The 16,718-nt window shown below is 47.0% G+C and overlaps 1 protein-coding gene across 1 annotated transcript in view; it reads right to left on the reverse strand.

The window, feature by feature from the left end:
- KAT2A (lysine acetyltransferase 2A) overlaps nt 1-16,008 on the reverse strand; it is a 41,077-nt gene extending 25,069 nt beyond the window's left edge. Inside the window, exons 1-6 of the mRNA XM_053262100.1 lie at nt 15,720-16,008; nt 11,093-11,216; nt 8,765-8,910; nt 6,246-6,335; nt 4,153-4,334; nt 2,271-2,462 (exon numbers count right to left, since the gene is read on the reverse strand). Coding sequence (XP_053118075.1) covers nt 2,271-2,462; nt 4,153-4,334; nt 6,246-6,335; nt 8,765-8,910; nt 11,093-11,216; nt 15,720-15,971 — 986 coding nt within the window. The 5' untranslated portion in view covers nt 15,972-16,008. The remainder of the gene's footprint in view (nt 1-2,270; nt 2,463-4,152; nt 4,335-6,245; nt 6,336-8,764; nt 8,911-11,092; nt 11,217-15,719) is intronic.
- Between the last annotated feature and the right edge of the window lie 710 nt (nt 16,009-16,718).

Here is a 16,718-nt window from a genome sequence, read left to right on the forward strand (position 1 = left end):
CTGAGAGGTAGGTTAGACTGAGAGGTCAGTGACTAGACCAGAGTCACCCCGTGAGTTTCATGGCTGAACCAAGGTTGAACTCAGGTCTTTCTGGTTCCGGCCCAACACTCTCATCACTACACCACACTGGCTCTCAGTGACACATAGCACTGAGGCACTGGCAATCCAATATAGTTGAGAAAAGATGTACTGGACACAGGAGTCAACAGGGCAAGGAACGAGTTTGTCCCCACCCTTGCTATGACCCTGAAAGCAACCCTTTACTCTTACAAATGGATATATGAAAACTGAGAAGGAACATTCCAGGAGTTGCAATTTAACTTCTACTTCCCTCCTGAACAGTGTCTTGGGAACTCCATCACACCTAGGAAGAAACTCTGGCCTCATCCAGCCCAAGCTTTCTGCAGCACATTGGGCAGGGCTCTAGAGACACTAGCAATACCTCTCCCAAACCCCGGGGCTAAGCTTTCCTTTTAATTCTTCCAAGTGGATTTTATGTTTACAATATTATTTTTATTTCATTTGGCCTCCTCTGTTCCACAGACCTTTCATTTTTTAGACAGCGAGTCCCTTGGGACAGAAATAATTAAAATCTAGAGCGGGGGGAAGCTGTAAACTGCTCAAAAGGAGGGATATACATCACTGGCAGCAAAACTTCATGGAAAACACTTCCTTGGAAGACCTGTGGGGCTCCCTCTTTGCTGCAGTGTTGTTGCTAAGTTAATGGCTTTTTTGTTTCTTCCAGGTTGACAAGTCATGTTTATAGCTGGTCACGGTTTTCATCCAGCTGCCTTTTTAGTTTTTAGGAATGCTTCTAGGTTTTAATGTTTGACTGCTGTTTCTGTTGCTGCTTTCTTTCCTTTCACTGCACCCTGCTTCGAGTGCCTCTTGGTGGTGAAGCCAGGTTTACAAACACCCAGACAGAATCAACAGATCAAGGCTGCCGTTCTTTCCAATGGGGAAAGTAAACGGCTGCACTTGTGATCAAGGTTGTGGGGCAGGCAAAAGCTACCCACTATCCCCAGTTCCAGGCGGCCTGGCTTTCTCCAGGAGGAATCTCATGGGATGTCATTGTATATCCTGTACACACATAATTCCCACCCCGCAAGTATCTGCAAAAAAACAGGCCCTCATCTGCATGCACGTGCACCTTGTCCATCATGACTTATGCTTTATTAGCTAAGAACAACCTCTCATTCATCTGCACAGGAGAACTGCTGCTGCATGTTCATGTGAATGCACCCTTCCACCCCACATCTTGGCAGGTGGATTTAATGGAGGAGGAGGAGAAACAAGGTTGCTGGGGAAAAGCAATTTGTTGAATTGACTTCACTCAGCAACAAGGAGACACCTGCTATCCAATCAGAGCCCTATGAACATCAAAGAAAATCCTATGTGTTATCTAGGACAGGGATTCTCAACATTGGGTCTCCAGATGTTATTGGACTTCAACTCCCATAATCCCCAGCCCCAGTGGCCTTTGGTTGGGGATTATGGGAGTTGAAGTCCAATAACATCTGGGGACCCAAGGTTGAGAATCCCTGATCTAGGAGACAAAGGAAATCTGACCTCTTATCATGAAAATGAGGAGAGAGGCTTTCCCCACCATGGATAGGCCCTGGAGGAAGTGGCCAATCTTGGTCCAGATTTAGGCCTTCCTGAATTGGTAACCCTGTGACTGGACTGAGCCACTTTGGACTTCAGAGGGAGGCTGACATTATGTTCCCCACTCCACTCCATACACTGAATGAGCCTGTCATGCAGCAGGCTAGGCTAGACATGCTAGCTTTTCTACATGAAAGGAACTGTTTGAGTGGAAGAACAGGAGAGCTGGGCTTGTGGTAGCAAGCATCAATTGTCTCCTTTGCTAAGCAGGATCCACCCTGGTTTGCACTTGAATGGGAGACTACATGTGTGAGTACTATAAGATATTCCCCTTAGGGTATGGGGCCACTCTGGGTTCCAAGTTCCTTCCCTGGCATCTCCAAGATAGGGCTGAGTAAGATTCCTGCCTGCAACCTTGGAGAAGCCATTGCCAGTCTGTGTAGATAATACTGAGCTAGATGGAGTCAGTGGTCTGAGTCAGTATATGGCAGCTTCTCCTGTTCTTAACACTCAGTCCTATTGTTCTCTCATCTGCAATCTGAAGCGGCACTGCCAGATCTCAAGAAGAACGAGAGCCTTCGCTCCCAAGAAAAGCCCAGTTGCAGCCACTGCACCCATCCAGCCCACTTCACCTCCCACTCAAGGCTTCACAGAGTTGGCCTTACTTGGGAAAGTGGGTGAGGATGAGGGTTCGCTTCTCTGGCACCAGCTTGTCTTTCTCCACCCGGAACTTCTCCAGCAGCTGCCGACGAGTGACCGTGAAAGTGGACTTGAGGAGGTTGCGCCCAAAGACTTGGGTGGTGTCGTAGCGCGGGAGGCTGTCGCAGCTCTGGGGAACATGGCAATAGCACAGCCACCTGGAGCAGGGGAGAGAGACCTCAGTCAGAGGGGAACAGGGCTAGGCTTCCAGAAAAGTCTTGCATGTACTTGCTGATCATAGGGCAAAAAGTGCTTCGGGTAACATAAATGTGTTGGGAGGAAGATTTATTGATTATTGATTTATCAAGTCATTCATTCATTTATTCAAAGATTTAATATACCGCCCAGTCCACAGACTCGGGGCGGTGTACAAAACAAGAGCATCCGAGATTTTATTTTTTAAAAAAATGTTAAAGGGCAAAAGCCTGGCAGAAAATAAATGTCTTCAATAAGGTTTTAAAGGCTGAAAGGGAGGAGTTCTAGAGTGAAGGGGCAGCAACAGGAAAAGCCCTTCCATGGGCCCTAGTACTATGTACCTCACTTGAGACCAGGGACCCAAAGAAGGGCAACCTAAGACGATTGCACAGGACAGGACAGGACTGGCTGGGAGAGGCGGTCCTGAAGGTGAACAGGCGCTAAGCCCTGAAGAGTTCTAAACTTAAGAACCAGCACTTTGAATTGGACCCAGAAGCAAATAAGATCGACTGGATTGTCATGCAAGTAAAGAGAAGTGGCTACAAAATAGATTCGATAGCTATGAAGATGCCGTCCCACCCGATTCCCATTTCATTTGCAGTTTTTGAGATGCTCTGTGCAGCCTGTCTTCACTCCAGGGACAGAGCAGGCTAGACATTGAAATGAATGAATGAATAAGCGAATGGGATTTTCAGAATAACAACAACAACAACAAAGTGGGGGGTGGGCTTTTTGGTTAACTCTTGTAATGCTTTTTTGCATCTGGATCCTTTCTAAACTTTACTGCTTCCCAAACCCCTGCAACTCTGGCAGCCAGCTCTTTGGCAGGCGAACAAGCAGAATGCTTGCAGACAGATCCACTGCTCTGTATGCCTGCCTAAGGACTTGTGGCTGAGGCACGAATCCAGGGCTGGCATTAGCAAAGGACTAGATCATGGAATCCCAGACTACCTCTTGACACTAACCAGCCAGGGAAGGAGGCAGGAGCGGCAGAAGCTACTGGGGCCAGAAACCACCGCATAGCCCCGTCTTTCCACCACTTCCATGGCTGGTGTAGCAGTTTGGATGAAATGCACTAGGCCTCTGCGGCTGGAACTCCTCCCTAGAAGGCTGCGTCACAGAGCCTGTTCCATAGTTAGAGAACCACTGAGCAGAGCAGGAGTAGTTGTTAACTTCTACAATGAGAGGCAAAAGTAAACTTCTAAAGATGTAAAAACATAAAGACAGCCCTGCTGGATCAGGCCCAAGGCCTATCTAGTCCAGCATCCTGTTTCACACAGTGGCCCACCAGATGCCTCCGGGAAGCCCATAGGCAAGAGGTATGTGCATGTCCTCTCTCCTGCTGTTGCTCCCCTGCAACTGGTATTGAGAGGCATTGTGCCTCTGAGGCTGGCCCACAGCCACTGGACTAGTACCCATTGATAGACATGTCCTCCATGAAGACTGGTCTTCCATGGGCCAGGGATCAGGTCAGCTTGTGCCCTAGCCCCAGAAGTGCTTGAGTTCGCGAGAGAGCACTGCACTTTGCACGTGCTCAGAGATACAAATCTTCTCAATACTTTTACATGTTCCAGAGCAAAGCTCTGGCAGAATCTAGGAGAAGATGAACCCTGGCTGGTTCCCTCCACCTGCCTTCCCTTCCCCCAGTCTCACCGGGTGTAGTTGACCTTATACGTCGCCACATCGTCGTTTTGCGAGCGCTGACGGAACTGAGACGGCGTTTCCAGCTTCCAGTAGTTTAGGCACAGAAGGAACATCTTGGAGAGCTCAAACATCGTCTGTCGCTCCTTGGAGGGCAGATGGCTGAACTTGTACTGCACGAAGTTTAAGACACCCTGGGGTGGGCAGAGGAAGGCAAATGAGAGGAGCTCTGGCAGCAGGACAAGCTGAGGACAGGCTTCCTTAGAGCCGCTTGTGTCTAGTCACAGGCAAGTTCTCTGTTCTGCCACATAGTCTTAGAGAGCGATTGGCGCCTAGACCAGAAAGGTGTGCATCAGCCTGCTCTACTCTCTCTAGGAGAGGGAAAGAAACAGCCTGTAGTCCAGGGGCAGGCAGCCTCTGGCACTCCGGCTGCTGTTAAACTACAACTCCCATCATTCCCCAGCCACAACAAACAAACTGGAGCGTCCAAGGTTACCTACACCTGGCCTTACCTCCAGCTCTAGAATGCAGCCCTGTGGCAAACAATAATAAGCCAGTGTGGTGTAGTGGTTAGAGTGCTGGACTAGGACCAGGGAGACCCGAGTTCAAATCTCCATTCAGCCATGATACTTGCTGGGTGACTCTGGGCCAGTCACTTCTCTCTCAGCCTAACCTGCTTCACAGGGTTGTTGTGAGGAGAAACTTAAGTATGTAAGTATGTAGGGGAGGAGAGCTGGTCTTGTGGTAGCAAACACGACTTGTCCCCTTAGCTAAGCAGGGTCTGCCCTGGTTGCATCTGAATGGGAGACTTGATGTGTGAGCACTGTAAGATATTCCCCTTAGGGGATGGAGCCACTCTTGGAAGAGAAGAAGGTTCCAAGTTCCCTCTCTGGCTTCTCCAAGATAGGGCTGAGAGAGATTCCTGACTGCAACCTTGGAGAAGCTGCTGCCAGTCTGTGAAGACAATACTGAGCTAGATGGATCAATGGTCTGACTCAGTATATGGCAGCTTCCTATGTTCCTATGTAGTACACCGCTCTGGGCTCCTTGGAGGAAGATAGATGAACAACCATCTTCTGCAACTGTATTCCCATTGCCGAGTAAAGAACCACAGAGGCTGGAAATTTTGGTCAGAGGCAAATGGTAAGCACGTCAAACCTGGCTGCATACACTCAGCAAGAGTTCACTGCCTAGAGATGTACATATCAGGCAGTAGAAAAACATGATAAATAAATAAAACTAGCTGGGCCAGATGAAGAGCATCTGCACCTCTAGTTTCCCTCCGCGCACTCCCCCTGCCATTTTCTTTCCCCACCAGACACCATTTTCTTTCCCGCCCACCGTTTTCTCCCTCCCCTCAGCTGCCATTTTGTTTCCTGCCTCGCCTGCAAGCCTGTCCGCCAGCACTGCTGCTTTCCTCTCCCACTGTCAGCAGCTTGCTCATGAACTCTTGTTAGAGCTGCCACACATGGAACTAGCGATGGGTACGCCTTAGAGAAGTATATATATAGATAAATAAAGCCCCCTACACCAGGAGCCTACTTCTAGTTGGGAACGTAGCATGATAAAGCCCTCTACTAATTTAACTGCTAGCAATGCAACCAAAGGATAAATGTTATATTCTCAAGCAGTGTTCCGTCCAACAGAAAATCCCAGATGTTTTTGACTACAACTCCCAGCATCCTCAGCCAAAGCCCACTGCAGCTAGGGATTCTGGGAGCTGTAGTCAACAACATCTGGGATTCCCTCTTACAGGGAACACTGTTCTCAAGTGATTCCATAAGGTGCAAATAGATGTTCTAGTTAACACCACAAATAGTGAAACAAAACGCCATCTTCTCCAATTAGCAAGGTTCAAATACTTTTCACCAAGAGTCACGACATACTGCAAATGGAACCACCACCAAACACATGAAGCTGTCCAGGAAATAAACACAGGCACATCAAGAATGAGACATTTTAAAAACATCATTTTGCCTCATTGCAGATAGTCCAGTGGCACTTGCTTCCTGTTACTAAAGACATGCTTCTTCAAGCCAAGCAAAGCCACATGCAATTATAGGCAAATTTTGGCATATCATGTCTACACAAGCACAACATCTCACCTGATCAACGTTCGGCTTTTCAAAAGGGGGGCTTCCAAGGGAGCCTTCAACAACTGGATGGCTCATCTGCAAGATACATTTCCTAAGCAGCTGCAGAGAGAAAGGAGACATCCCATGATAAAGTCACCCATTGTGCTTGTTTAACCAGCTCATCTGAGGCTTTCAAAGACTTGTGGAATTCAGTACGCACGCAGTCTGAACCAAGTGGCTTCTATCAAGGCAATGCAACACGTTTCAGCTAGACTAAACCCAAACAGTCACAACAGGTTGTTTAAAGACAACAAACATCCTCCTTCCTCCACTATCTCTAGTAACTCAGAACCAGTTCCTGCCAGAACCAGAGAAGGGATGAGGGAAATTGCAATGAAAAAGACAGAAGAGGAACAAGAAAAAAACAAGAGGGGAAGCTGGAGGTTAAAATTATCCATGTGATGGATAGTTATAGGCTAGTCTCCAACCTCCCATGGTTAGGTAAGATGATTGCGATGGTGGTGGCTGACCAGCTCCAAGTGGTCTTGGAGGAAACTGAATATCTAGACCCATTTCAAACTGGCTTTAGGGCGGGCTATGGGGTTGAGACGGCCTTGGTCGGCCTGACAGATGACCTTCACCAGGGGACTGGGAAAGGGAGTGTGACTCTTCTGGTTCTATTGAATCTCTCAGTGGCTTTCGATACCATCAACCATGGTATCCTTCTGGATCACTGAGGATTTGCGGATAGGAGGCATTGTTTTACAGTGGTTCTGCTCCTATGTCCCAGGTAGATTTCAGATGGTGGCACTTGGTGATGGTTGCTCTTCTAAATGGGAGCATTTAGGGCTCCATTCTGTCACCAATGCTTTTTAACATCTACATGAAACTGCTGGGTGAGGTCATCAGGAAAGAAATCAGTCTTTCGGGGGATTTGGTACTGGGTGTTATCAATATGCTGATGACACCCAAATCTATTTCTCCTTGTCATCAATATCAGGAAATGGCATTAGCCCCTTAAGTGCCTGCCTACAAGCAGTAAAGGCCTGGATGAGGAATAATAGATGAATCCAAGCAAGATAGAGGTGCTCACTGTTGGGGGTCATAATCTGCAAGAAGGGATAGAACCTCCTGTTCTGGATGAGGTTACACTCCCAGAAAGAACAGGTCAGTTGCTTGGGAGTGCTTTTGGACCTGGGTCTCACCCTGATGCCTCAGGTTGAGGCTGTGGCCAGGAATGATTTTTACCAGCTGCAATTGATTTGACAACTCCATCCATTCCTTGAGAAGAATGACCTGAAAACACCAGCTAGTAACCTCCAGGTTGGACTACTGCAAGGCACTCTATGTAGGGCTGCCTTTGTACGTAGTTCAGAAACTTCAGTCAGTCCAAAATGTGGCAGCCAGATTGGTGTCCCAGGTATCCCAGGGAGACCACATTATGCCTGTTCTTAAATAGTTGCACTGGCTGTCGATATGTTTCCGGGCAAAGTACAAAGTGCTGGTTATTACCTTTAAAGCCCTGAATGGCTCTGGTACGGGTAACCAGAGAGAGAGAGCCTTAATCTATAAGCTTCTCACCGCTCATTAAGATCTTTGATGCCACCAGTTCATCAATTCAGATGCCACCAGTTCATCAGGTGGTGTCCTGGGATCAGGCCTTTTCAATTGTCGCTCCTGGGTTGTGGAACATGCTCCCCACGGATGTAAGTGGGTTCTCTTTCTTGGAGGTCTTCAGGAGAGCCTTAAAGACTCCTCTTTTCAGCCTGGCTTTTAATGATATCTAGCTTTGATTTTAATGAGTTTTAATCTGGTTTAAATGTTTTTATTTTAATTGATTGATTATGTGTTTTTAGTTTTAATATAAACCACCCTGAGCCACTTTAGGAAGGGCAGTATATAAATCGAATAAATAAATAATTAATAAAAAAGGCTTGAGAAAAAGCAAAATTATGTTTTATAATATTGCTGTAAGCCACCTAGACTCTTTGAGAAAGACAGGTCACATTTTAAACAAAACAAAGGAAGGAGTGTCAGTTTTAAAATGCAGGTGGAAAGTCCAAAACCCTTCCGGGGGCGGGGGGAGGGCAGAACCAAGAGAATGTTTGGTCATACTGACTTGCAGAACCGTCATGGAGATTTTGGAGGGGGAAATTTACCAGTCTCATTTCAGTACTATCTGGGTTCTGGAGCATTCCTAAGGACAACACTGCATTCTGCCCCTACTCCCTTTTTTACGCCTGTTCTTTCACTTTCCCACCCTTCCGCCACTTCTTTCCTTTACTGATGGGGATGGAAGCTGCACTGGGGCAAACTCTGGAGTGAGCCATTCTCAGGAGGCATTTCTGCACCCCACCCCCTGCAAATATAATTTAACAGCTGCGTTTTACACCCTTGAGTGGCTGCAATGAGGTCTGCACACGCATCATTAACTACAGCACTAATAAAGCATGCTAGCTCAGGGCCTATTGAGTTCCTCCTCCTGGTCAGCAGGCTCTCTACTCCAACACTGTGGACATCCTACAACACTTTCTCCTGTCTGGGCTCACCTTGAACAGGTAGAAGTAAACTTGCTTGGTGTCTGTGTCTTCTTCCTTGTGCACCGACATGAAGAGATTCTCTACATCCACCACCATCCCCAGGAGCCGGTTGATCTCATCCTCAGAAACGTTCTCCAGGTGAGACACATGGTTGGCTGGGAGCAGATAAGAGAGGCTGGGTCACGCTCAGTGTGGAGTCAGTGTGCTCCTTCAAGTCAAAGGCCAGGAGGCAGCATGGCTGGAGCTCGTCACTCACCAACCTCCCCCCTCCTTTTCCTCAGTCCCTGTTTTTATGTAGCGACAGGCGGAGCTGTCTGTTGCAGAGGTTTGCAGTGCACAAAAACCCATCGTGGGTGGAGCACTGAAGCAGAACTGGGGGGCCGTGGACCAGTCACTCTCTCTTTTTCTCAGCCCCACTTACTTCACAGGGTTGCTGTGGTCATAAAATAGCAGGCATTGGGAAGGGAGATGCTGTACTGAGCTCTTTGGAGGGAAGCCGAGATAAAAAGCTATGAATAATGATTTAAAATGACAGCTGACATACTGTGCAACGCCCTTATGCATTTTAACGAAATGTGTGCACAGTTGCGCACAGGGGCATAGCAAAGTTGGAGTGGGCTCAGAGACAAGATTTTGAAATCCCGCCCCCTCACCCACCGAAGCTCAGCTCATGAAGTAAAGAAATCTTAAATGAGGCAGAGTAATGGTAACAAATACAAATACACACACACACACACACACACACACCCCTATGTGCCACAACAGAATATCATCCTAAATTATTTTTTTTAAGGTTTTGTAAATTGTGGACGATGCAAGTCATTTAATGGTACTAGAGAAAGACATGTGGTTGTGGTAGCTCCAGCTTCATTGGGGTGGGCTTGGGGAAAGGAATCCTAAGAAGGGCCTTCCTTGCTGATCATAATGAGCACGTGGGTATATAGGGTGCAGGGGCGCAGCAAGGTTGTAGTGGGCCCAGAGACAAGATTTTAAAATGGGCCCCTCCCTCACTGAAGCTCAGCTCATGAAGTAAAGGAATCTTAAATGAGGCTCTGGTAGCCCCAGGTCTTAACACCCACATCAGTTTTGGAGGATGAATACAACTGAAGGAAGCCCGGGTGGGTGCGTGGCTGGGGGAGTCAGTCATGTGACTTGCCTCTGGTGGGGGGCCCAAAGGCAGTGGGCCCCCAAGGCAGGGCCCCCCAGACAACTGTCTCCCCATGCCCTGGTTGCGCAAGAGAGCTATTGCTCAACTAAAAAAAAATCACAAACACAGTTGCACAATTTAGTGCATTTGCACAAGAAGTGCTCTTGGGAAACTGTGCATATGTTTCATTAAAATGCATACAGAAGGTAGTGCAGTATATCAGCCATTATCTGGTATCCAATAATTGATTGACTGATAAATAAATAAATAGGAACATAGGAAACTGCCATATACTGAGTCAGACCATTGGTCTATCTAGCTCAGTATTGTCTTCACAGACTGGCAGCGGCTTCTCCAAGGTTGCAGGCAGGAATCTCTCTCAGCCCTATCTTGGAGAAGCCAGGGAGGGAACTTGAAACCTTCTGCTCTTCATCCTCTGAGGGGAATATCTTGCAGTGCTCACACATCAAGTCTCCCATTCAGATGCAACCAGGGCAGACCCTGCTTAGCTATGGGGACAAGTCATGCTTGCTACCACAAGACCAGCTCTCCTCTCCCATAAACAAACAAACAAACAAACAAACAAACAGAATTTGACACACACTCCTTAAAGCAAGTTTTTAGCCCATAATAAGTGCAGTGAAAATTTGGCGAGATGTGGCCAGTGTCAAATGAGGACTCTGAAGCTTGGGTTCAGGCCCCCTTCACAGTTCCATCTCCCTCCCCTAGAGTGACTGATCTGCCCAACTATCCCCCATCTTGGTAACACTGCTTTATGGTGAGGAACCTAATGCTAAGAGGCCCCACACTAAGCTTCAGTTGGAGGACTTAAGAGATTGACACCAATAAGTGGAAGCCCCCGGGCAAACATCTGGCACCACAGACTGTGGTCCATACATGCACATTGCGAAACAGATTTTTAGATTTCTATTTTGAGAGCTCTGTTCCTCGTATTATGTTTTCCAATAATAACTCTCCCTCTCTCGTCACTTCTCTCTTTCCCTTCCTAGTTGAGTAACTGGATCGTTATCCACGCCTCCCTTTCTGCCCGCTGGAAACCAGCTTATTCCTGTTCCAGCTTATTCCTGTTGGGAGTGCTGGTTAAGAGTGCCCCCCCATCCCTTTGCCAATCTGAGCGCCCCTCCCTGTGGGGGAGGAGGGCACACAGGGAGAAAGATGCCTCACATTACCTAGCGCATGTCCGCAGCTGCGGCAGGGCTCGCTGAGGTTGGTGACCGTCTGCTGCAGATCCATGCGGGGGGCCGTGGGAGGGTTTGGGTTCTTCCAGCCATTACACTTACAAGAGTCGTTAGCCTGGATGGGTGGGGATAAACAGGGAAAGTGAGATGGCACCGTCAAGTGTGGGGGGGGAAACCTGAGCAAGGTCAGGAACATCAAAGGCTGGTTTTTGCGTTAGACATAAAGCCACTGTAAAAGCAGCCCTGGGTCAAAGTTTGACCTTTGAACATTGAGGCAAAAAGCCTTGAGGGGTGCAAAAAGCCCCAAGAAAAAGCCCACTTTCCCCTGCCTGTTTCCATGTCAGCTTGCCCATGCACACCTCGGTTAATCGCTTCTGGCTTAACAGGGGAAAAATATATTAATTTTTAGAAAGCTTACTTTCCCAGTCATATGAAGATGGTGTTTACTTGCCATGAGCCATAAAGACCACAAGCCTGAGTTATATATGTCTGTATGGTATTAACGGACCTCCGAGAGGTCTGAATGTACTTTGTTGTCTGAAAGTCATGGCATAGACACAGCCTTCAAAAACTCTCATGCCTCAACCCTTCGCCAGCCAGATACACTGCAAACAGAGTGTGGCCAGAAGGGGCAAGTCCCCCGACAGGATACAGCTGTCAGAAGCAGAAAGCTGAATGAATCCAATCCTATTTGCCCATTTAAAGTAAAGTTGTGCCATCGAGTCGGTGTCGACTCCTGGCGACCACAGAGCCCTGTGGTTGTCTTTGTTAGAATCCACGAAGGGTTTACAATTGCCTCCTCTCGCGCAGTATGAAATGATGTTGCCTTTCAGCATCTTCCTATATCGCTGCTGCCCGATATAGGTGTTTCCCATAGTCTGGGAAACACATTAGCGGGGATTCGAACCAGCAACCTCTTGCTCCCTAGGCAAGTTACTTCCCCGCTGCGCCATTAGGTGGCTACATTTGTCCACTTACTAGCACCTAACTTCAAATTTAAAAAGGGAAGATTGTGCTGTCGAGTTGATGTCGACTCCTAGCGACCACATTCCATGTGATTTTCTTGGTGGAGTGGTTCTACCAGCTATATACAGCTCTAGGCAAGCTGCTTGCCTAGAGTGCAAGAAGCTGTTTGTTCAAATCCTGCCAGTGTGCTTCCCAGACTGTGCCTATTAAATACATTTGTGGTCACCTATATTGGGCAGCAGCGATATAAGGGAGGTGCTGAAAGGCATCATCTCATACTGTGAGGGAGGAGGCAATGGTAAACCACTCTTGTATTCTAAGAAAATCACATGGAATGTGATCGCTAGGAGTCGACACTGACTCAACAGCACACTCTTCAACTTCAAATAACTTAGTCTGGTTTATTTCTTCACGTCTAATTTAACCCAGTCCTGAGGATTCAGGGCAAGTAAAAAAAAATATATATATGTAGAAACAGCATTCTGTACCAACCGGAGTTTCCGGACTACATACAAAGGCAGCCCCATATAGAATGCATTGTAGAAGTCAAGTCTGGAGGTTACCAGCATATGTACCACTGTTTTGAGGTCGACAGACGCAGCTGGCGTATCAGTCAAAGCAGATAGCAAGTCCCTCTGGCCACTGCCTCCACCTGAGATACCAGGGAAAGGTGTGGATCCAGAAGTACTCCATGACAGAAGTACTCGCATGACAAATTCTGGGGAGAAGCAGTGATGTCTGCAAACTACTTACAAAACAGATTGCCAACCAAGGCAATAGACAAGACCCCATATGAAATATGGCATGGGAGAAAACCTTCTCTAAATCATATCAGAGTGTTTGGATCAAAGGCTTATGCATATGTACCAAAGGCCAAGAGGACCAAACTCAATTACAGACTGAGTTACAGATGTGAACTGGGAATTTTAGTTGGATATGCACCTAGCCATAGAGGATACAGAATTCTTGACCCAAAAAGTGTCAGAATTTGAAAAAGGTCAGAATTTGCAACGTGGTGTATTTTGATGGGAGACAAAGGCCAACTAGAGCTGATATGCCAGAACTCGTACCAGAAATCCAGATGAATGGGAAATCATGTGATTAGACTCTAACGAAACTGGAACTAGACAGCAGACCCCAAGAATCAGTGGCAGAACCAGTACCAGATTCAGAAGGGGCTGCACAACCTGAACCTGAACTAAGGTGCTCACTGAGGCCCAACAAAGGGGTCCTACCCAAAACTCATGGCCAAAGGAGGAGAGAAACAACAAACCACTACATGGCAAGACATAGAAAAGTTGGAAGAAATTGATTCCTTGCACAAAAATGGAACCTGGAGACTTGTGGAACTACCTGCAGAAAGAAAGACTGTGGGATGCAAGTAGGTCTTCAAGGTCAAGCAGGATGCAGAAGGGGATTTATAGCACTACAAAGCCAGTCTAGTAGCCAAAGGATACTCCCAAATCTATGGTCGGGACTATGATGAGACTTTTACTCCAGTTGTAAAATGCACTTCAATTGGACATTGCTCAACGTGGCAGCAGCCAGAAAGACGCAAGTTGACCACTTGGATGTAAAGACTGTGTTTCTACATGGGAAAATCAAGGAAGACATCTACATGCAACAGCCACCAGGCTTTGAGGAACCTGGAAAGAAGGGGTAGTATGCAAATTACAAAAGAGCATCTATGGCTTAAAGCAAGTAGCCAGAGCATGGAATGAGAAACTGAATCAATTGCTACTTAAAGAGGGGTTCACACAAGGAAAAGCTGACCCCTGCCTATATTCAAGATTCAGAGACAATAGATGGACTTACATCTTGACTTATGTGGATGACTTGATTCTTGCACATGAGGAAGAACAAGACAGTCATGAGATTATACAGCACCTGAACAAGGAAATAGAGGTGAAGGAACTCGGAAGCATATCCTATTACCTTGGCATCCAAATAGAAAGATAAGAGAATAGGACATTCCTTCTCAACCAGAAGCAGAAGATAAAGGATCTTTAGAATGCCTGGGACTGACAGATGCCAATGAAGCCAGCAAACCAATGGATGCAAATTTCTGGAAGCAAGAAGGAGACACTGAGCCTTTACCTGCCAACAATCAATACAGAAAGGCAATTGGAAAGCTTCTGTACATTGCCACAGTGACAAGGCCAGATATTGCCTTAGTAGTGGGAATCCTGAGCAGAAAAGTAAGTGCACCAACCAGCAATGATTGGATAACAGTCAAAAGACTGGGAAGATACCTAAACAGTACTGCATACTATGCACTGGAGATTCCAGCAAGCAGCAGTCCCAAACTAGTGGGATACATGGATGCAGACTGGGGCAAAGACAGAACAGATCACAAGTCTACAAGTGGACTCCTGTTTTTGTATGGAAATGGAGCCATACATTGGAGTAGCTGCAAGCAGTCACTTGTTGAGCAGTCATCCACAGCAGCAGAATACATTTCCGCAACTGAAGCACGCAAAGAAGTAGTGTGGATGCACCAACTACTTTCTGACTTTGGGAACGAGGAACCAAAGCCCACAGTGATGTTTGAGGATAACCAAAGTTGTATCCAGATCTCCCAGATGGAGAAGATGAGTCTTGAACCAAGCACATTCCCATAAAGTATCACTATGTTCAAGATTTGCAAGAGAAAGGGGTGGCCCAGTTGGAGTATTGCCCAACAGAAGAGATGCTGGCAGATGGATTAACCAAGCCATTTTCCAGAGAAAGATTACAGATGCTTCGTGAGAAGATGGGAGTTATGAGTTGGTGCAACAGGCGATGAGAAGGGGTGTTGGAGATGGAGTTCCAGTGCAACGACCTTTTGCACCAACTATCCTAATGACCACTAGGGGCATTGGGAGGAGAGACAGTGAGTAAAGCAGGGTTTCTTAAGCTTGGGCCCCCAGATGTTGCTGGACTACAATTCCCATCATCCCCAGACATGGCCTTTGTATCTGAGGATGACGGGAGTTGTAGTCCAACAACATCTGGGGGCCCAAGCTAAAGAAACCCTGGAGTAAAGCATTTTAAAATCGTTTAAAAATATTTAGCAGATACTAAGAGTTATGTCTGCTTTATGTTCATTGCACCTTTTGGGGGAGTGGAGAGGAGCCTGTCCAAAACAGAAGGATGTTTTCCAGGGTTCATTTGATGGCTAGATTTTTTTTTAAAAAAAAATTAAAAATGCATGTCTATTTTAATTTAAAAATTTAAGCATTAGCGGACCAAAAGACCATATACTTAGCATGCATTAAATTCCATGTCCAATCCCTGGTCTCTCTAGTCAATCAGTCTCAGGTAGGAGGGCTGGAAAGTCCCCTGCCTGAACCCTCGGAGAACTATTGCCGGTCAGAATAGGCAAAACAAGCTAGATGGAACAGGGCAGTGGTTATACGGCACCTCTTTTCATCCAAAATATCTTATTTCCCACAGCTGTCATCTGCCCAGAGTATTCGGGGAATATGACAGATAAAATACTTAAATAAACGGCCTGAATAAATAAATACGCCTGGCCGAAACTGGGAGTAAAGTACATGCAACACGGCTTCCCGGTTTACATGTTTTCGGATCTAAGAGGGGATGCCGCGATGGCTGGACCGCGCAACAGGAGGGATTCTCGCGCTCTTTTGTCCCCTCCAGGCCCCCGTACCTTGCACGCTGAAAACACCCCTAGCTTTTCCAGCTTCTTTGCCCGCGGGAAGCTTCGCGCATGCGCCTTCCGCTGGCTCGCGCGCTGTTGCTGGCTTAATCCCGGGCGAGCCGGATCGCTGCTGCTGCTGCTCCCCCCAGCTCCACCTCCCCCCACTACCGGTGGAACAGTAACCGCAGACACGGTGGCGACGGAGGAAGCGCTGGTCTGTGGGGCCCGGGCAGCCTGTGAGGAGACCTCCGGCTCCGCCATGATGCCCGGGACCCTCCGCGGGCGCGTGGGCGCTACTGCGCATGTTCAAAAATGCGGGGAGCCTTTTATGTCTGTAGTTGACCCCTGTAGCAACGCAAGCGTATTAGCTCCAGCTGCATGTTGGGGGATGTAGTTCCAGAGTTTTCCGCTTATGCGAAATATGGGGAGATATAGGTGTGTAGTGTAGTGTAGAGAGGCTATGGGGAAGAGTGTGTACTCTGGTGTCTACGGGATGCTTTTAATTGTACTTTTCAGCGCAAGCTGAAAAGGAGGAATTCTTAAATCTTACCAAAAATATCCAAAATTTTAAAAAGTCACAACCTGTGACTTTTGACAAAAACACAGGACAGGGTAAGTTCGGAGGTAGAAATCCAATGCAGAACCAAGAAAATAATATGCCTATGCTAGCGATCCTTTGTGTAGTGCAGATTGGTTTATGAAAGCACTATTTGGTTCTAAGAGAAACAGATAATAAGATACTTGTGCTACTGTGAAATAGAATTGGTAATGGAAAGGATTGTTGCTTTTACAATATACTTGCATGATCACTATAAGTAAGTTGGCTAGGAAAAGTTTAGTGTATAGTTCTATCCTATTGAATAAAGTTTTTTTTAAATGACCATAACCCTCTGCAAAGTAACAACCCTATTCAAGAATGGTGTTGCCTATACACCTTACAGTTCCCAGCCCAGAACCAAGACTTGTTTTATTGACTTAAGGACAATGTGTCTCAGAATGAGCTTGAAG

The sequence above is a fragment of the Hemicordylus capensis genome, chromosome 6, assembly GCF_027244095.1.
Source record: "Hemicordylus capensis ecotype Gifberg chromosome 6, rHemCap1.1.pri, whole genome shotgun sequence".
Lineage (NCBI taxonomy): Eukaryota > Metazoa > Chordata > Lepidosauria > Squamata > Cordylidae > Hemicordylus > Hemicordylus capensis.